Raw genomic sequence first — 21,030 nt, forward strand, 5'->3', positions numbered from 1 at the left:
TGACAGCTGGACCCGAATTCATTCCAGAAGAAGGTGTCCTCGGCAAAAATGTCACATTTCTGCGTGATTAACACAGGAAGCAAAATGGTGCTTTTAAAAGTCACGATGGCTTTCCAGTTTCAGGTAATGGTGGCCAGTGTCTGCACCACATCACTGAAAACAACAGAGAGAGCTCTGTCCCAATAAAGAACTTCTGAAGGAGGCGTTCGAGATGGTGCAGAGTGGATGCTCAGCGCTAGTCCTGCGGCCCCTAAGACAACACCCACTCTCTCATTCCAGCACTGTCTCCGTAGCTTTCAGTGTTAATTTAAGCCTATAGCTTTTTCTTATTAACTAGCACCCTCTCCCTTTGCTGCAAGGAGCAAAAAAATCTGTATTAAGTAGATCCTTCAAATTAAGACATCCAGACCCTCTCAAGCTCAGTTTCAAAAAGCATGTGACAGAAATATATCAACAAGTTTAAAACCAGCAGAAATAACGAGGGGAAACCCGTGTGTTTGTTAACTTACTCATTAAAATTTATTAAACACGTAGCTGAGACTCTTGGAAGCCAACAAAGCTACTTTTACGTTTTTCACGTTATTCTTTGTGTATGTTTAGGTTAGTCAGATAATCCTGAATAGATTATTTTAGAAAGTCACTGTAGTATGATGTTTATTCTAGGTATGCAAGTTGTTTCTATGGACTACCTTCGCGTTTTTAGAAAAGAAATCTTTTCTTGAAATGCGATGTCTAACACTGTTTAAAAAGACACTCTCTTGTTTCGAAAGGCATTTTGTTTAGTCCCATTTTAGCATTCCTTTAAAAAGTTTGATGGATGACTCTGGAAATTCAGCCAAGAGTGTTGTATCAAAAACTTGCTTGAATTTATCTAAAAACTCATAGTCGGTGCTGAACCTGAACTTGTTTGCCCAGAGCAGCACGGTCCCCGGCTGGCAGAGGTACACCATGGTGGCCAGCAGCTTGTCGAGGAAGTAGTGGTGGTAGACCACGTCGGAGGCCAGCACGTAGTCGTAATAGAAAGTCGACTTGGGGAAGTTTTGTTCCAGGCTCTCTCCCCAGACCAGCTCCTTCACTTCAGGCAGGTGTGCTGTTCGTCCCAGCGTGTTCTTTAAAAGGTTGTATTGCAGGTTCCCGAGCACGTCAGGCATATCTGTTGCTGTGACTTCAGCTCCTAAGAGAGGAAGAGAGAACTTGGAATAATTACCAGGAAATGTTTGGGCACATTCTTTCAGCGAAGAATAGAACCAGGTTCCTCACCTGGGCTCTGTGGACACACAGGCTGGAAAATTCTTTCTTGTGAGGACCCCACCCTGAGCCCTGTAAGATGTTTAGATCATCCCTGGGCTCCACCCACTAGAATCCAGTCACACCTCCCCTCCCAACCCCCAAGTCGTGACAATCAAAGATGTCCCTAGATGTTGCCAAACATCCTTTGTGAGGCAAAGATCACCTTGGGTTGAGAACCACTGAAATAGACTAATGTTTCTGTCTTTTAACAAACTAAGTTAAACAGCGCGGTTTGGGGAGATTTCAGCATAATTAACTAAAGATACCAAGGTTCTTAGCATTTGCTTAGTGTAATAATTCATGTTTTTCCTTCTAAAATTGTGTTTATCTGAAGATTTTGGTTTTCTCTTACCTGAGGTATCAACACCCAGTTTTCTTTCCCCAAGGGATGGTCTATTTTGTATAATTCTGCCCCCTACTAAATGCATTAGATTAATTTTTAGGCCTTTGAAAGCTAGTGATAAGGGTTCACAAAATCACCCCATTTCCAGATGGGTTTTGATAGAAAAAGATCTGTAACAGTGTCGGCAGAGGTTCCTGCCTCTTGCCCAAGGCCCAGGACTTAACCAGCATTTGGGGTGTAAATCTGTCTTCACCTTGGATTAACTCGCTTATGTTTTTTAAATGTTGGTTATAATAGTTGCAGTGGAAAGCAGGAGACAGTGTAACACCGTTGTTTACAACAGGGATTCAAGAGTCACACCTTCAGAATCTCAGCTTTGTCACACGGTCATCAATGGATTGGATAGGTTACTTAACCCCTCGAAGGTGCGATTATGTTTTCTGGGGTAACAGTGGTAATTCTTGCTCTTGATCAATTTTGGGGAGATTCGGTGAGTGAGATCAGAGCCAAGCACCTAAACTACAGCCTGTCTGTCGTACAGTGAGCACACAGTATCACTGTTGTCACAGTAAACATCTTTCGAAACAAGGTCGCGAATAGACAAACCTAGAATACTGGCCACGATGGAGACAAGGCCTGGCCCAGCACCAATTTCAAGTATTTTAGCATCTTGGAGATTCAGTTCCTCTGTATGTTCCTCCAAATACTGGCACAAAGCTGTGGCCTGAAAAACATCCACAGTTGTCACCTGAACACTGGAGCGATGGAAACCGGTGACCCCGTTCCCCACCGAAAGTTAAATACTGGAAGACATGTTATAGCTTCAGTTTGTTGAGGGGGTTCATAAGAATCAAAACACCCATGCAACGCTGTATTTGGACCTCTGGAATATGGCAGCTCTAACATCCACCCAAGGAACTAGAGGAACGGACGTTTTAAATCGCCTGCATCAGAAGCCTCTTGATCCAACCCCAGGGAGAGGAAGACGAGACCAGCGCTGACAGAACCAGGAGGGGAGGGCCCAGGACGGCAGCTCTGGTCAAGTCACATCAGGCCTCCACCCGCTTTACGACCGTTTTGCATAAACCCCCACAGCACCTCCCTGCCGACTCCGTCAGCACTCAGGTTGGTTCAGACTTTGCCTGCTACACTGGACAACCGTGCAGTCATTTTTGAAAGTGTTTCATCTAAGCCACACTTGACTGGCAGGACAGTGCTTCCCAAACTTGAGTGCGCTGTCAGGTCGCCTGGGGCCTGGGGCAGGAGGTCTGGCGGGGCTCAGCACCGCATTTCTCACAAGCCCCCGGGTGATGCTACCGCGGCTGGTCCAGGGCCCACGCTCTGAGTGGTAGCAAGGAGGTTACATCCTTTACACAGTTAAAAAAAATCATGAATAAATTAAGGGAGATTTTTGTACAGAAAATCAACGTCCCTTTCCTTACTCCTTCATTATCCTCTGCCTCCGCCTCCTGACCTGTCTATGAAAGATGGAGGGTATCTGATCTGCGTGGGGTGTCAGGGGTGGGCCAGCGGGCGTCAGGTAGCAATGTCGCGGCTTCGAATCTGGGCCGAGTTAGGCCTGAGAGTGTTATGAGCTGGGAATGTGAATACTGAGGTGAAAAAGCCAAATGGACTCTCGAGTTTGCATGTTTCCAGCCTTGCCTTCCCCCCGGATGCTCTAGACTCCTTGCTTCCTATTTAGGACGAGGCCAGAGCAGGGGCGGTGTGGACCATCTGAGCTCTCCCCACGGCCCAAGGCCACTTTCCTTCCTCCTTGTCTGAGCAGTTCCTACTGAGCAGTCATCTCCTCTCGGGGACCTGAGGAGCAGGGGCGGGGGGGACACGGAAACCGATTCCAGACGGCACCACTGGGAGCTAAGGGGCATACGGAGGCCCCGGAGAGGTGGCCTGGGTGCTGAAGGATGAGCCGGGGGTGACGGCACGAGAGGCGACGCCGCAGGGCAGGGCGGCGGGCTGAGCGGCACGGTGCAGAGCGGCACCAGCCATAGCGGGACCTCTGGAGCTGGGAGCTGAAGTTTGGAGGGAGGAGTTCTTTGGTTCTTGAGGAGAAAGGGTAATTATTCACCGTGTGGGGAGGGTTCATTGTGAGGAAGCATGTCACCCAGAGCCACCCAGACCTGTGCATTGAGAGGCTTTTGAAGGGATGGCTGTAGGCTTCCTTCCTGAAGTGCCCTGGGCCCGTCGGGTGCCACCTGGAGGAGGATCCCCCCTCCCCCAGGAACAGCTGCATCTTTTGGCATTGCCACCACCGCCCCCTCCCTTTCTAGTCCTATTAGCAAACTCCGAAAAGCACCCTCTGTCAGCTGCTCCTGAAGTCACACACTCTAGAAACCCTTCTGCAGCTCTTAGGAAACCAAGGTCCCAAGAGGGGCCAGGGTTTGGTGCATGAAAGGCTGAGGCCTTATTAAAACAGTCCAGTGGACAAATACTCTTTCTCCATTGCTGATCTCTGAGGCGCTGCTGCAGGTGTCGGTCAGACCCTGCCAGTGGGAAGCCGTGTAGCAGCTTGGGAGTTTCTGACCTGTGACGCCAGAGAAAAACCCTTATCTGGAGGAAATCCTACTTCTGTTAAGCAAAGGGGTAAAGATTGAGCTTCCTTGGGTGGGAACAGGATGGGTGGAGCTGTAAGAGCCTGGGGTCTGAGGCTGGCCCTCCCCTTCTCTGCCCTGCGTCTCCCCTCCCTGGCCACCTAGGAGAGCTCCAAGGAACCCCTGATCACGGCCACCCGATGGACCAGCAGGTCTGCGTCCCCCGGGAGGATGTAAGAAATGCTGCCCAGACCACCCTCCCCCATCCGCAACCTCCTGAGTCAAAATCTGCATTTAACAAGAACCCAAAAGGAGCCACAACCCTCCCTGCTAACAGCTGAGCAGTTCTGGTCTGAAGCCTCTCCGAGCACCAGCATGAGAACCTCTGTGGTGACAAGAACGAGGGTGCTGGCCCTGAGGGCCACTGTCCTAGCCTGATCCTGCACCATGCCCCAAGTGGAAACAGCACACACAGCCTGAACATAACAGGTTTTCTGGCTCTAAACTCAGGGTTTCCACCCATCGCAGGGCCGTGCTCTTAGGACCGTTGCAGGCAGAACATGAGCTGAAGCACCACTTCCTGAGCGCTTCCACTGGGACCTGCACACCATGCAGCGGGAGTGGCCCAAAGGTGCAGGCTACAGAAGCTAAACTCTCAACACTTTTTTCTGATTTTTTTCTTAATTCATATGAATGTTTCATCCTACTTCCTGATATGTTCAAGGTTATTTTAAAGTAAAAAGTAATGTTTCAAGAAACAGCATAGAGGGAAGTCATCGCTCCTAGGAGAGATGCCGTGTGTCTGCAGGGTCGAAGCACACCAGCAGCCCCCCCCCCGGGGCCATCAGTTGACCCTCAACTTGAGAAGCGCGGATGTTAAGGCCCTTGGTGACACAGGTGTACGAGATTGCTGTTATCGTCCCCAGCAATCCTGACGCCCCGACATGGCGGTTCCCTCACCCCCGGCCACACTGCCGCTCCGTAACTCTCTATCGACTCCTGGATGACGATCTTCTTGCCGGCAAACAGGTAGTACTCCTGCGTGTAGCTGGCGTAATTTGCAGGAACGAATTTCAGGAGGCTTTGAAGTGATGGTTCTATCTTGTTAGAATCTGTGGGACAGAAAACAGGTTTCATGATTTGTTGACTCACCACAAATACACGCTTGGTACAGTGAGTAAAAGGGGAACAGGTGGAGCAGTCTTCACGGAGAGGGGGGTGTCCCCCGGACAGTGGCTGCACACTAGTGGGGTGACAGGGACAAAAATTCCTAGGGGACATTTTTATCATATGATGGAATGCCAAAGGGTGCCCTGGGCCCTTCCCTCAATTCGGGAGAAGACAGACATGCGGTGGGCCCATCCCTCCCTCTGTCTGGATGAGAGGAGGAAGCTAGCCGACCGGCAGAATGGCACAGAGGAACCGTCGGCATAAGGGAGACCGAGGCTGGCATGGACCTGACTTATTTTTAGGTCTTGAAGTAACCTTCCCACATGTTGGCTGGAACGTGTTCCTTAAATCCTTCCTACGGCTCCTCAAAAGGTACAGGTCACCCAAAGACAGCCAGCTCCACAGTCGTGGGGGAGGTTGTCAGATGAGCTCCGGCTATTAAGTTACGACTCCTTTAAATACTCCTTTACATGCCTGACCCACTCAAGCCGCTCTCGAATATCATATAAAATGAGAGGAAAAGGGCACCTGATCGGGGCTGACCTCATGCGAGCACAGAACATCACGGGATTTTGCAGAAGGTTTCAGAGTAAAAGGAACAGTGAGTCAAAAGGTCAGAGTGAGGATGCTGAGAATACGAAGGGGCTGAGGCAGGAAGGGGCGCTGCTGGTACCTGCGGTGGGAGGGCAGCAGCTGCGAGGAGTCTGGGGGAACCTGCCTGAGACCTGCCTTTGCTGCCCAAGTGATGCCTGGGAAACAGCCAGCCCGGCATGGAATACGGGAGGAGCTTGGATCAGAAACACACACTTGAGGTGGAAGAGGGGTGAATTCAAGCTGAGGGGAGCTTCGGAGAGGCCTAACCAGGACCCACCCTCAGCTTTCGGGCATCACTGATTTCCACCCACACTAGACAGTTCTCCGCCACGGCTCTGCACACCGTTTGTAATGGGGTCCCAGTAAGAAGAGGACAGAAACGTGGAGAAAGCACTTAAGAATCTTGACAACAATTTGACCACGTCTATTGAATCTAATTATGAGAAACCAAAGCTCATATCATGTATGTATTTGCATTTTCATTTTGTTTTTCCAGAAATTCATTTTTGTTCTGTTTTACCAAAGAAAAGTATCAGAATGGTCTCTGACCACAGTGTGAGCAAAGTGGCTGCCGGTGATGCTGGCAGCTCTTGGCCCTGGGTTCTGACCTGGTGTGTTCCAGCCCCAGAAGGAGAATTCTCTGTCCTGACCAAAAAGGCGAGCTTCCAGAGATCTGGAACTTCACCGAACTTTCCAGAACCTGCTGGTGAACAGTGGCCGAGTCAGCCTGAGACATTGTCCTATCCTGTCATGGGCCCCGGTGGAGGCTGTGGGGAGGCCGTTGGGGGTTGGGGGTTGAGGCCTGTGGTCCTCACCTCCTCCTGTAAGGGAAGCTACTGACATCTGACAATGTCAGCCCAACAGAGAGGACCCCGCTCCTCCTGTAGGCTCAGAGGCTGACTCTGAGTTCTGTTTCAGAGACAATGAGAAGGCAGAGGAACAGACCACGACGTGCCGGTAAGCGTTTAATAGCCAGGTTGGGGCGGGCGGTGAGGAAGCCCTGACGTGCAGGGTTCAGCCGTGACCACCATGTAAACGCCATCACCTCTGTGATTTCAAAGGAGCAGCGACCACCCCAGAAGAGGCGCAGTGGCCGCTGGCAGGTAGCATTGCTACCATGGACTCCAGGCCTGTCGGCTGCTTACGAGCACAGATCATCGTCAAATGTAGGGAAATCATTCATGATGAGACGTGAGTGTTGGTTACCTAAGTTTTTACATATACCTTTGCCCTTTACATAACCCATTTCATTGTATGTTTCTATAACGTAAATTTTACCAAAGGCCATGTTTAACAACCAGCTCAAGAAATTGCTGAAATCCACCAGCTGGTGTAGGCCCTCCGGTGCCCGGAGCCCGTGCAGGGCCCTCCTTTCCTCAAGCTGCTCATCACCGGACCACCTACTCCAGCAGCCAGATCATCAGGGACTGAGGCGCCTGCCGGCTTCCTGTCCCTTCGTCTCGCCCAGACCTTTCCTCCTTCCCCGCCTCCTCCCACGTGTCACTAACTGGAGGCTATCTCTTCTCTCAAGACTGTAGGAAAAGCCAGTGGGCTGATTTTAAGTGGCTCATTCTTCCACAGGATGACAGATAATAACTTTCCGGGTCAACATTATAAAGAAACTTGGGCACATAAATTTCCTCCCGTAAGACCTGTTTCTGTGCCGCAGAGATACAGAAATGTATGCTTACTGCACATTACTTTCACTTATTGTATCTATGCTAGCCTGATAGTTCTGGAGAGGTCAGACTTTAGAGATAAGTAGAGTTGAATTTTTATGTAACAATTTAGCAAAAATGAATTACACCCTGATTTAGCAGAGTTGGGACATGATTTTCCCCATTCAATGATTATAAATGCTCTAAACGTGGTATCTTGGCTTTTATGACATCATGTGTTATGGCTGTTATTTCCATACTGCTGAGCCCCTGCCCAGAAACGCAGCCTTCAATGTTTGCCTCGTCAGAATGGGAAAATGCATTTGGCTTTACAAGGAGCCGCTGGGTGACCCAGCAGCCAGGGGTACATTTTGGCCAAAAGTAGAAAGGAACGTAGATTTTGTTTCTTTTTAAAAGTTCTGGCTACAAAAATGTAACTCTTAGATTTATAGCCAGAGTGAAACAAAGTTGTGGACTTTTGATAGGTAAATGATGAAAACAGGGATGACTCTGGGTGCTATGCATATAATAGCCTAAAGGCATTTTTCTACCAAGCTTCACTAGAGGGAAAAATCTAGAGTTACCAGGAAACAGACATCCTTGGCCCCCTAGGCTCCCTGGAAAATGACATCACCAGGAAAAGAACTGAGGTGCTATGGAGGTGAGGAAGGAGGTTACCTCCGGGGGGTCCGCTGCTGCCGTCTGTGTGCAGAGCCTCCTCGTCTGCCTCTGTCTGGCTGTCCGGGGGGCTTGGTCCCTCCTGCAGGTGCCCAGGCTGCTGCTCGGAGCGCAGACACACATCCATGATGGGAGTTGCTGGAGAGGGGAGAAGCGGCCAGGAGCGAGCACTCAGCCAGGCTGTCTGCATCGCCCAGAGCCTCTGCAAGGTGCAGCTTATCGCCTTAGCATCTGCTGAGCCGGAAGGAACACTTGCTTTTCAGCTTAGCTCCCGGGTGAGGAAAGCAGCCACCCCAGAGCTGCCATCCTGGTGTTGCAGAGCAGAGTGGAGGGAGACCATGAGCCATTACCCCACCTGCTCTGTGTGTGCAGAAAGGCAAAATCAGAGCCACCGGAGCCTGAGACCAGCACTGCGTCGCGGTGATCTAAAATGTACTTCCAAGAGCTCTTGGAACTGAATCTTGATAAAGAAGGTCTGATCCAGCCATGCATACCCCTGGAGGTACCTTGCAGACCGCGGGTTAATGACATCATGGGTTTGGCCCCAATGCAGGGCTGCTCCCTTTCCGTCTGAGGCTTAGAGCAAGATAGTAGAAAGTGCCGGGGGCTGAGAGCCAGGAGGCTGGTTTGGCTTCCCGCTCTGACTCTTGGCAACTCACTTAATCCCCTCCATGCCATTTCCTCATCAGCAAAGGGGGCGGATCATTTCTGCCTACCTCCTAGGACTGTGGCGAGCAGCAGGAGTGCAGAAGTGGTTCTTGCGGCACAGGAAAACTCTGCTGATTCAGAAGAGAGGACCTAGCTCTTGGGCTCATTGATCAGCATCAGACTCATGGCCCCTGACCCGGCTGCAGGGCTCCTCGCGTTGTTGCCAAGCCCCATTCTCGTGCTTTGAGTGCATCGATTCATCTGATCCTCACAGCAAACCCTCTGAAGCAGAAGCTATTATTATGCCTCTTCTCAGATGAGAGACATTCGGGCACAGAGAGATTCAGAAGCAGCCCAGGAGCTCGCAGTTGGCCAGCAGCAGGGCCAGGAGTCCGGTCCAGGAGGTCCAGATGCAGGACCTGCATTCTTGACCACGAGGCGGGACACGGCTTGGTTTCCTGGCTTGGTTTGCCCTGGAATTACTCGTAATGCTTAGTTGTCGCAGTTGTTTTCTAGTCTTTTTTTACAAAATGTAAATAATTTTCCTGATTTGTTTTTACACCCCAGAGTTGCCCCATCATATTGCTTCAGCCAACTGGGGAGCGCCACCAGCCACACCGGCAACACTAGTACGAACTCGTTGACTCTAGTGAGCAGACAGACAAAACACCAGAAAGAGCGCCCGGGTCTTCAGTGAGTGTAATTCCACTCCACGCCTGGAGCGGTTGCGTGTCCCTCACATTCACGTGCAGCAGATTGCACACAAATGGGATTGCTGTGAAAGTAATTCAGCATTTTCACTGGCTCTAGAATCACACAATCAGATGTTTGCTCCTCTTCTCCAGCTCACCAAGGCAGCCAGCAGAGCTCTTCCAGCCCGTGCTCTCTCCTCCCGCAGATGCTTGCTCCTTCTTTTCAACTTCCTCCCAACTCCAGGAAGTTAGTTGTTCCCCCAAAGATAGCTGACTGGTTGGTTGTGGGTACCCAGAGCATCTTCAGGGCAGAAGTCTCAGTGCTGGGCTGAGGGGCCTTCCCCGGAATCTTGGCCGTACGATGTACAATCTTTGTTGAAAATGTGGATAATGGTGATGCCGACGTCACATGACAGTTGTAGGAATTAAGCAAGGTAATTTGTGCAAAGCCTCTCCCACATCCAGCATCAATCGCTACTCTAATGTCCAAAGCTCTCTCCAAAGACATAGTCGGGCAATACAGCACTGGATGCGGGACACCCACCCGGCACCATCGGAGTCTGCACATTGAATTTAAGACATTTCTCCCTTTTGCACTCAAAAACTAGTACTATTTTTGTCCAAATAACAGGTGATATTTTCCTCGTGAAGTGAAATGACCCTCTCCCCATCATTATAGCTGGCATGAGAGATTGTTTCCCCAAAAACCAACCTAGAAAATAACTACAGAAATCTACCGAGTGTTCATTATTTATTAGTTCAATACATCATATGATCTATAGCATATGTTAGTATTTAAGAGTTAGGAAGTTCAGAGAATGGCTCCTTGTTAGAACTCTCAAAATAAGTTTGAACTGTTAATTTAAACATATCTTTACCTTGTGCAGCAGACGAGATTTGAGATTTCTGTGCACCCTTTAACCCCCAATGTTTTATATAGATCTGCACCTAAAAGGATTAGCATTTTATGAACAAAAGCCAGCCAGTGGACGTCCAAGTTATTTAGGGTAGCATTATCCACCAGTACTCAGACACATTACTTTGCTAGAATTTCTTTTCTCTCTCTCTCTTTGCCATTCTCAGTTCTCATTTTTCTGCCTTACACACACACACACACACACACACACACACACACACTTCTTGCAACATGAAATGGAATCGCTCTCAAAAGATCCGGAAAATCACTCCAGCAGGACAGAGGTTGGTATCCAGTTGCTGTGATGTGATTTGAAATATAAACATATGTTTCACTTTAAAAAGAAGCGGGGCGGGGGTGGGGGGGACAGTCGGGGTTTCATGCGGACCTGCAGACTGTGTGTTCATCAGCCCAGCTTCTGTGGCTGAAGGAAAAGGCGTGCCTGCTGTGGGCTCTGTCCTGGACCCTGATTCCAGCAGCCAGAAATAATACAAGACTCTCCAGAGAGGAGGGCTGGAGAACGTCTATCCATCAGATGGGACGTGAGTCAAAGGCTTCAAGTCGCATAAGTGGTAGTTAGTTGGGGCAGCTATCAACAGGAAATCAGAAAACTCTCCCCAGAAAAAGCAAACCACTGTAATTGAACTGGAATAAGTGGCAGTTAAAAAGGAAGGAGAAAAACCGTGTGCTCATTTAGGAAGCCTGGAAACCCTTGAAATAGAATAAGGGCGCATGGGAATTAAATAGTCCCTTGGATTTGTGAGGGGCCAGAGCTCTCTTCTCTGCTGTCATTTTTTTTTTTCCTTTAGTCTACTTCTTTTAACTCTGGCTCTTCATCCAGATGTGCTGGGGTCTCATGACTACCTCTGTCCCACCCCCTGAGATGAAGGGAGGGGCCTGGAACCTTCCAAACCTGTCATTCCAATGCCTTCTTATTCCCCACGTGGTCAGGCTGTGACCCAGGTGTCATCACCCCTGTGAGAGACAGCAAAAAAATGCTGCTCATTACAATTCTGTGAGTGACTTTTACAACCTGATTGCCATTTATATGAACATATATATGTATATTTACAAACACACACATTTATTCTCAAGCTTTCAAATGAAAAGGACAAAGAAGAAAAATATTTTGAATCTCTTTTAATCTCACTACCTGGGCAAGGAAGCCTGACCAACATTTTTTGGTGTCAACTTCTAGGTTTTCTTGTATAAACCTTATCAAAGCCATCTGACCAAAAATGAAACTGCATAGGAATACATATCTCTTTGACCTAGTATGGAATATTCAATTATTTTTTCAGAGTTTCTTTTTAATATTTTCTTTAAAAACCATCTTCTCAGCAGCTGCTTTAAGAAACAAAACAGGATTCTACTCCTTGGACCTGGAATAAATTAGTCCAAGCCTCTTGAACGCTGGACTGTAGGCAGGGATGTGTCAGAATTACCTGGAAGCTTTAAAGTACTCTGGGCCCCTGGAAATTCTTGTTCAACGGTCTAAGAAAGAGTCTCGAAGTTTGAACTCCCCGTCTGACTGTTCCCCGTGTGTCCAGCTATGGGGCAGGGGACACGTGAGATGCTTTCACACAGCTGAAGTACCGCCCCGCGAGGAGAGATTAGCTTCTGCCTGGCTCCGCGGGGACCGCCGATGAAGTAAGTTCCCGGGAGGCAGGTTTGGGCGCACTAGGAAAGATCTTTGTCACAGGCAAGGCAGTGCAACAATTGGCCTCAGGGAGCCTGCCATGGTGGAATGTGGGCCAGATTCGGATTAGAAGATGCAGGGTTGGATGAAAGATTTACACAGGGTCAATGAGAGGGCTACATCTGTGCACCACCACCTTTCTCCATCAGCATGGGCTCCAATGTGTCACGGGGCTTTCTTCCCATTGAGCCCAGCCGTCTCGGCCAACGGTCCTCAGCATGGAGGGGTCTCTCCTCCTCCCGGGGATACTGGGCAATTTGCAGACTTCTTGCTTGTCACAACTCGGGGAGGCGCTATTGGCATCTGGCGCTGCCAGACGTTGTATGTTACACAGGACCCCCCCGCAGCAGAGACCCGCCCAGCCCAGAATGCCAGCAGGGCCCAGGCTGAGAACCCTGGTCTCGGCGACAGACTGGAGTTGTCATGCAGGTAAATTCTAGTTGCCCTCCTGTGTATACCACCTCCCAGCAAGTGGTCCCTGCCTCCTCTGCCTCAGGGACCTCACGTATGAGACGGGTGGTTCGCACGAACGCATGTCAGGTTCAGAGCTGCGGCCTCACAGCGCCCCGACGCCATGGCCCCTGGCTTTGTCTGGCTTCTCCCAGGGGCAGACCCAGTGACAAGCATTTCCGAGAGTGTATTTTATTTCAGCAAGTGAGGAAGAGAGAATGATCCAGGGAAAGGGCAGCCGCCAGCAAAGGGAGTTAAATGAAGTCAGGGGGTGATTAAAATCTTAAACCTGTGGGGGAGGGCTGGGAAACGAGGCGAAATACTCAGCTCGGAATTATTCCGCTGCAGGTGCACAGGGCTTCTGGCGTGTCTGCACATCAGCACATCAGCACAGACGCAGAGACCAGCAGCGGGCGCACTCGGGGGTGTCCGAGAGGCGAGTGAGACAGTGCCCTTCCTTTTCACAAGGGTAAGGGGTAAGTGTTATGTATCTGAAAGGATTTGGCACAGTGTCTGCTGTCTAGGAGGTCACTCGTAAGTCCACGTCTCGTGTTCAATTGTATGGTTCAAGCAGTGAGTAGACTAGGTTGGGCTCCTGGGAAGGGGGGTCGTTCAGCGAATCAAATGGAAAAGCTAGGCATCGGGGCTTGAGACACAAAGGGCCCAGGGCTGCTCTGGTCCCCGATGGTCAGCCGCAGGAGTTCACGGGCCTTCTCTTTGAGCAGAGCTGTGGGGAGCCCCCACCACAGCCACCTTCCGCCTCGTGTACCTGTGCTTGAGTGTCAAGATCTGGGGGAAACGGTTCTCATGGGTCTCACTTGGTCATTTGCTCTGCCTGGTAGTCAGCTGGTCGGTGTGAGAGAAGCACCCCTCCCAGTCGTGAGGGGTGGGGCCCACAAGCAAGACTGGTGTGTGGCCCTCCTCCCCTCTCTGGCCACCCTGTGCGTACACACTTTCTTATTTTCATAAATACAACTTCAAAATGGGGGCCCATCCTCTCTGCAATAAAAGACAACCTAAGTCTTGTTGGTTATTCCCTCTGGAGGGAGTGGTGCCATTCCTCTCCAAGCTGAAACCTCTAGACAGTGGCCATTTCTTCCTTCGTTCCATGCTTCTCCCTCAACAGGCAGGCGTTCCCGGGAGACCACAGACGATAACCTGATGCACCGTTTCATCACTGCCTACTGTGGGCTGCCACTCCCATCTCCGAGTATGAACCAGAGGCTCCCTGATCTTCCCCAAACGCTCTGCCGAGGAAGGGGTGCTGATCAGACTGTGGTGGGAATTCACTTCTGGGAAAGTAGGGGTTTCAGTGGGGAGCTAGTTGTTCTCTAAAACCCCTGGTAGCCACTAACATTCAAAGAAGTGTGTGATTTGCCGTGTGTCATGCAGAAAAACTTTGATCACAGTGAAATGCAACGCCAGAATTTCTGGTCCCTCAATTAGCCAGTAACACAGTGGTTCAAAGTTCATGATCCTCTCTGTCAAATGATTCAAGGCTGCTACCAGCAACCCCCGCCCCTCAGTTGCCAGACTTCTGGGGACACCTGGACAGTGCTGGGGAAGGGGGCTGGTGATACTGCCGTGGGGGTGTATGGATTTAAACCACCTGGCCCTGAGGAGGGTCAGACACGGTGAATCTGCACAGAAAGATTCTTAAAATGGGACCCTTCTTGTCTTGCTTTTGGCTGGAACATGAAGACGATAGATTCCTTGCCACAGTAAAAGAAGACCGCCATCAGAAATGCTAAAGTAGGGGTTCAAAAACATCCAGGCAACACTTAAATTTTGTCAAGCTTGTGGACATACCTAGAAGAATTTCCTTGTTTCATCTTAAATGCCCCTGGGATAACGGCAAACATGACCAGTGAGGAAGGAAGGAAGAATATGAGTGAAATAACCCAATATGTTTGGAAAGAGCAAGTGAAGTTAGAGTCATTTCATTTTAAAAATAGCACATGCCTGTTCCTAAGCATTTGAGTTGGCGCTTAACCATGCAGAAAGGCATGGCTCCCCATAAATTATCTGCCTTATAAAGTGGCTCTGACAGGAGACCATGAGTAGCCTTAGATGCATTTTGGAGAAGAGTTTGCTTCATTATTTGCTTCTATTCTTAACATTTTCTCAAGCCAGTTCTTAAAACAGATTTCCACACCCCCCCAAAGAAATTTCATTGTTATTTTAGAAGAATCTTCGACTGCAACCATGTATAAATCACAATTGGTGATTGCCAGGGTTCATGTCATCAAAATAGCCAAGAATTCTCTGGAGCTGAACTAAAAGCCTGTGATACTGTGGAGGAATGTCATGCTTGGGAAATGGGTTTAGATAAGAAATTCTGATATTGAAATATCTACAACATAAAGGTTCATTGGCTGATAACATTCCTCTTAATTTAACATTTAATGAATGATAGTTTTCTGATGCTTATCTTATAGGGATAGGTGGAACCAAATGAATCTATCCTATGGGGAAAAAAAATCCCTTTGCAGTAATTCAATTTTGAAAGTGAGGATGGGAGAGGATCCTCAGTTCCAGCCTCATTGTCAGACCCGGGACGACAAAGCAGAAATGACCACGTGAGCCTTACAACTGTCCAGATGCCTCCGATGCCATCTGTTCTTTCCATTTTGCCATCAGCTGCTTGGAAATGGCACTTTTTAGAGGGGCTTAGTGGGTAAGTAATCATGCTCCGATTTTAGCAACAGCAGTTGACCTGTGTTGAACAGAAAGACAATAATTTGTTCCCAACAGATTTCTATTAGGAAAGAATGTTTACCTGATGGGACTATTCTGGGATGTGCCACAATGGAGAATTCCTGTCATTCTTTCCCCTCATTCTAGGGCAGACTCGATTTGGGAAGCACGTGTTCTCATCGAGGGCTGTGCTGTCATGGATTTGGGGAAATACGCCAAATGATTTCAGTATCAATCCAGGCAAGGAGGAGCGAGAGAGGCGTGGTGGAGCAGAGGCACAGGCTGTCCGTGGAGCCCAGCCGTCCCACCCTCCCACTGTGGGATCTCAGAGAAGTCCCAGCTCCGGGCTCCGTTCCCTTCATCCACTGGGGATGGGACCACCTCTCACATACCGACTCCACAGGTCCACTGAGGGCTCAAGTGAGACAAAGTATACGAAAATGACAGGGCCTACGTAGGCATCATCGCTGGTGCATTCAAGAGGGGTTTGGATCCTATGTTGTGTGTGCATCAGTAAAGTTACAAAAGAAAGGAAGCGTTCACTTCCGGCCACGGAGCTGATGAACCCGTCGCCCGTGTCCCTCCCATCCCCGACACAGAAAACACCAGCTGACGTCTTTTCAAAGATGCTTTAGAAATGCATATGCAGGCCCGAAAGAGAAACCCCTAGATGCCCTAAAAGACGAAGGGAATCAGAGCATCAGTAGGAAGTGAACGAGTTCATGCCACCACAGCCCGGGGTGTGCTAGCTCGGTGCTGGCCTGGAAACCAGAGGCTTTGGGGTCTCGATGCGTTCAAAGGACAGAAGATACGTCCTTGGGAAGACAGGATGTGAGATCTGGGACCAAGGTTCGGGGGGGCCTGATATTTATACAACCTGGGGGGAGTGTCCTCCTTAAGGAAAAACATTTTTAATTACAAATGCAAAATTGATTAGAAAAGTAACGTAGACTTAGAAATTACCAAAATTAACAAAAGATGAAAAATAGAGTAATTTTAAAATAACACGTTAATAATCGCGATTTGCTATGTATAATAAATATTATTATAACTATGTAATATATTGTATTATATAATTATAACCTTAATAATTATTCTAATAGTATATTAAATATTATATCAATTAACTTCCTGGAACACTTTAAAAATATTTCCCAAGTTTTTGGCTGCCTGCTTTTTGATTAGTGTATAAGACAACAATATAATATATTTCTTAGAGAAGATAAGGTAGAATGATTAGAAAGAAATTAATTTATTTCATGCAGTAGGATTTTCCATATGGAATATTCAATCAATCCTATCAACAAACCATTAGAACTAATGGAAGAATTCATGTGCACAAACAATATCATACACTAGCAACATTTTAGAAAGGGTGATTCTGAAAGTAATTTGCAATATAACCAAAATGATAAGGAACCAAGGAATGAATCTGTTGAAGTTGCTATAGGAAATTGTCTTTTTCATATCTTTCCCTCCAGTTAGCGGAAACACAGCTCCATAAACACCCCCATCACCGTGGGATGGAGGTGACATGAGCTGTCATAACCCACCCGCTAGGACATTTGCCAATAATGATGCCTTTCTCCCTACAGTTGTTGACTAGAATTTCAGCAAGAAGACTCAGACACTTTTAGAGCTTCACATGGTGCCTCTCTCTTTCTTTCTCTCTGTTTTTCTTTTTCTTGTCTTTAGTTATTCAGTTCAAGCGTACTGCGCTTTTATTTAGTTATATCAAAATCAATGGAGAGAAAATCCTGAAGCAGGGAGATGAACGTAAACTGGAGAAATCTTGCAGAATCACAGAATAATTCTCAGTGCTTCCAGAGACAGAAGAAGCCACTGAGATGGACCCACACTCCTCCTAAGAGAGTGAAAGTTGACAGCCTCTGGAATTAAAGGTGACATTTGCCGCATCCTATCTCTTTGATTCCAAACGGTATTGTCAACTGTAATGAGAACTTGATGTCTTTTTAATTGGTATCGTGAACACATCCATTGGCCAAAGAGGAGAGAAAGGTGTGTGTGTGCGCTTGTACGAGTGTGCTATCAAGAGACTGGTAATGCTGCCTGATGTGTGTACATGTGCTTTTCAGTTTTCAAAACCTATTTATATCCGGGGGAGAGGGGGTGGGAAGGGATAAATTGAGAGTTTGAGATTTGCAAATACTAATAACTATATATATAAAATAGATAAAAAACAAATTTGTTCTGTATAGCACAGGGAACTATATTCAAAATCTTGCAGTAACATAATGAAAAAGAATATGAAAACAAATATATGTTATGTCTATGTCAACATTATGCTGTACACCAGAAACTGACACATTGTAACTGACAATACTTTAATTTTTAAGAACACCTATTCATAAACTTTGTCTCATTTGATGCTCACAGGAATTTTGTAGGATCCACAGAAACAGCATCCATACCAGGGGACAGAGTAGGAGGAAAGTTTCAATCAGTCATCTCCACAAGGTGGCTTAGAGGACAGCAATCTTTACCAGAGGGAAAAGGAAACTAATGGGTCAAATAAAAACAAACTTTGTCCATGAAAGAAATAATTGATAAGCCGGACTTCATTCAAATTAAAACCCTCTGCTCTCCAAAGGATAAATATACAGCAAAGGAACAAGACAGGCCACAGATTGAGAGAAAATATTTGCAAAAGACATATCTGATAAAGGACTGTTATCCAAAATATACAAAGAACCCTTAACATTCAATAATAAGAAGATAATCAACCTGATTTTAAAAATGGGCCAAAGACCTTAACAGACACCTCACCAAAGAAAATATATAGATGGCTAATAATCATATGGAAAGATGTACTACATCATATGCCATCAGGGAAAGGCTACTGGAACAACAATGAGATACCCCTATCCACCAGCACAAGGGCCGAATTCCAGAGCACTGACAACAGCAGATGCAGGTGAGACTGTGGGGCCGCAGGAACTCTCATTCATCGCTAGTGGGAATACAAAATGGTGCTGCCACTTTGGAAGACAGTTTGGTGCCTTCTTACAAAACTAAACATACTCTTACCATATGACCCAACAACCTTGCTCCTTGGTTTACCCAAAGCAGTTGAAAAGTTACGTCCACACGAAAACCTACTCATGGATGTTACTAGCAGCTTTACTCATAGACTCACAATTGCCAAAACTTGGAAGCAACCAGGATGGCCTTCAGTAGATGAATGGATAAACAAATTGTAGTTTGTCCAGAAAATGGAATAGTATTCAGAGCTAAAAAGAAATGAGCCATCAATTCAGCCAAGAAAAGACATGGAGGAATCTTATATGCATATCTAAGTGAAAGAAGCCAATCTGAAAAGACTACGTACTGTATGATTCCAACTATATGAGTTTATGGAAAAGGCAAAACTATAGTGACAGTAAAAGGTCAGTGGTTGTCAGGGGTTAGGGGAGAGGCAGGGAGGAAAAGGGGAAGTAAGCACATGGGATTTTTAGGGCAGTGAACCTATTCTGTGTGATTCTGTAATGGCACATGCCATCCTACATTTGTCAAAATTTATAGGATGTACAACACTAAGAATGAACCTTAATGTAAACTATGGACTTTGGGTGATAATGACGTCTTAGGTTATAGCAGAGGTACCACTGTTGGGGGGCTGTGGAGGAGGCTGCGCATGTGAGGGACGGAGTGGGGGATGGGTATATGGGAACTCTCTGTACTTGCCCCTGAAGTTTACTGTTAACCTAAAGCTGCTCTAAAAAATGAAATTATTAATTAAAAAGGCAAACAACAACAAAACGCCTCAAGATTGAACATTTTAGTTAAGAGATTTTAACTGCAATAATGAGGGTGGTTTCCATTTTAGTTTTCTGTGGAAAAAAAAATTTGACAAGTTGCTTTTTTACTGATCCCTTCTCACAATGTTAATAGAAAACCCTGAGCAGAAATCAGAATTCAATCGTCAAGTTGGTGCAAGTTGAAACTCCGAATTGCAGGACAGCTTAAGTGCTTTACACATGTGTCAAAGGATCAGCTGATTCAGTTACAGTCTTGGTTCTCTGCCTAGCACAGCAATAACGGTGGCATTATCAGTGGAACCGATACGGGATCATCTTTTCATTCCAGACGCATGAATCATTCTAGGTATTGGAATAACAACATAGTGACTTCTCCCGAAGGAAAAAGATTGCGGCATGCCTCAACACATAGACAACAAGATTGGAAATACTCCATTACATATACATGGAAAACAGCTATCTGATCTTGCAGTATCTTTTTGAGAAGCCCAGGAGAGACAGGAGAGGGCATGCAAACATGAAGATGAATGTGATAAAATGCACAGTTCATGAAAGATATAGGTGTTACCCATTCCAGAATGGGTTGATTCTAGTCTGAAATGCATGCTGAGTTATCCCAACCATCTCAAACCTTTAGCATTGAAGAGAGTCAGAAAACTGATTGTGGCCCAAATACAGTCTCTCTCTGTCTCTCTCTAGCTCTTCTGGCACATGAGAATCTGTAGGATCACAGATCATTTATAAATGTTTCAACTCCATCAAACTTATTACTCATCTTACTTAGAATATATCTCTTTTTTATATTTTATAGACGTTTCTTATTTAGAGTATGCCTTTTTCCATTCTCTTAGTTTAATTAGTTTATAGGTGAAAATTTGAGCTAGACTTTTAATTTTGCCAAACGGTTGTTTTTCTCTCTAAAATATTCTCTCCCAGATAATTCTTATTATTTCCTTCAGCACAAGTCAGTCATCACCGTACCAGGAGGACTTCAAATCTCCTTCTGAGTATATACCTCTGTTACATTCTCTTCAGTTATGGTCCAGGGTAACTGTCCATAGTTTTGTCTCTTGCCCTCTGGACTGTGAAGAGCTTGAGGGTTGGGAGCTAATATGGTTATCGGCATGGAAAAGATGCTCTTAAATGTTTAATGAATAAGTTAAAGTATGAATAAATGATGGGAACTTCTTATTTCTTCAACAGAATTCGGATCATACATGTTTAAATAAATGGATGTAGTTCAGTTTCTTTAGATGTGGAGGGTTTCATGTACCAGCTCGAGAGTTCTTCAGCTTAAGTAATATATCATTCACTTTTTCTCACTAGGACTTTTCTTTCCTAAATTTAAAATATCTTGAAAGCTACAAAATGACTACAATAAACACCAAAATTCCCACCACTTAACCTTTTATTGTACTTGCTTCTGAGTTTTTTCAAGATACCGATACAAGCAAAGGTCCTTTTCAACAGGTATATGGTGCCAATCATGGACTTCCTGCCTTTTGACTCCATGTTAACCCCTTTCTGCCTGCTCTGTGAAAATAGATGTGGGTCCTTTAAATAGTTTTCCTTTGCCAGCTGGGACATGCTAAACCTTATCAGTAGAGGGCGCCAGAGGACAGGGTTTGCCCCCTAGGTCAGGTGTGCTCCCTCAGCCCAGCCGGCTTCCCCAGGTGAGGCTCCTTTAGAGCAGGTGGCTTCCCCAGGGCCCAGCACCCGCAGAGCTCACAGCTTCTCCAGGGCTCTATGTGCAGGGCCTGGCAGCCAGCCCCAGCATGGCAGCAGTGTACCCCGTCTCCCCCAGGCCTTGGACAGTTTCGTAGCTCAGTCCTTCCCCGTAACACCTTTCCCTGGCACCTTCTAGGGC

The 21,030-nt window shown here is 47.0% G+C and overlaps 1 protein-coding gene across 1 annotated transcript; it reads right to left on the reverse strand.

Moving 5' to 3' along the window:
* Positions 1-495: 495 nt before the first annotated feature.
* METTL21C (methyltransferase 21C, AARS1 lysine) lies at positions 496-8,472 on the reverse strand. Its single transcript, XM_006208305.4, has 4 exons — positions 8,283-8,472; positions 5,143-5,294; positions 2,240-2,357; positions 496-1,174 (listed from the first exon to the last, which is right to left on the reverse strand). The coding sequence occupies exons 1-4, from the start codon at positions 8,470-8,472 to the stop codon at positions 780-782; spliced, it is 855 nt and encodes a 284-aa protein (XP_006208367.2). The 3' UTR covers positions 496-779.
* Between the last annotated feature and the right edge of the window lie 12,558 nt (positions 8,473-21,030).

This window comes from Vicugna pacos, chromosome 14 (assembly GCF_048564905.1).
Source record: "Vicugna pacos chromosome 14, VicPac4, whole genome shotgun sequence".
Lineage (NCBI taxonomy): Eukaryota > Metazoa > Chordata > Mammalia > Artiodactyla > Camelidae > Vicugna > Vicugna pacos.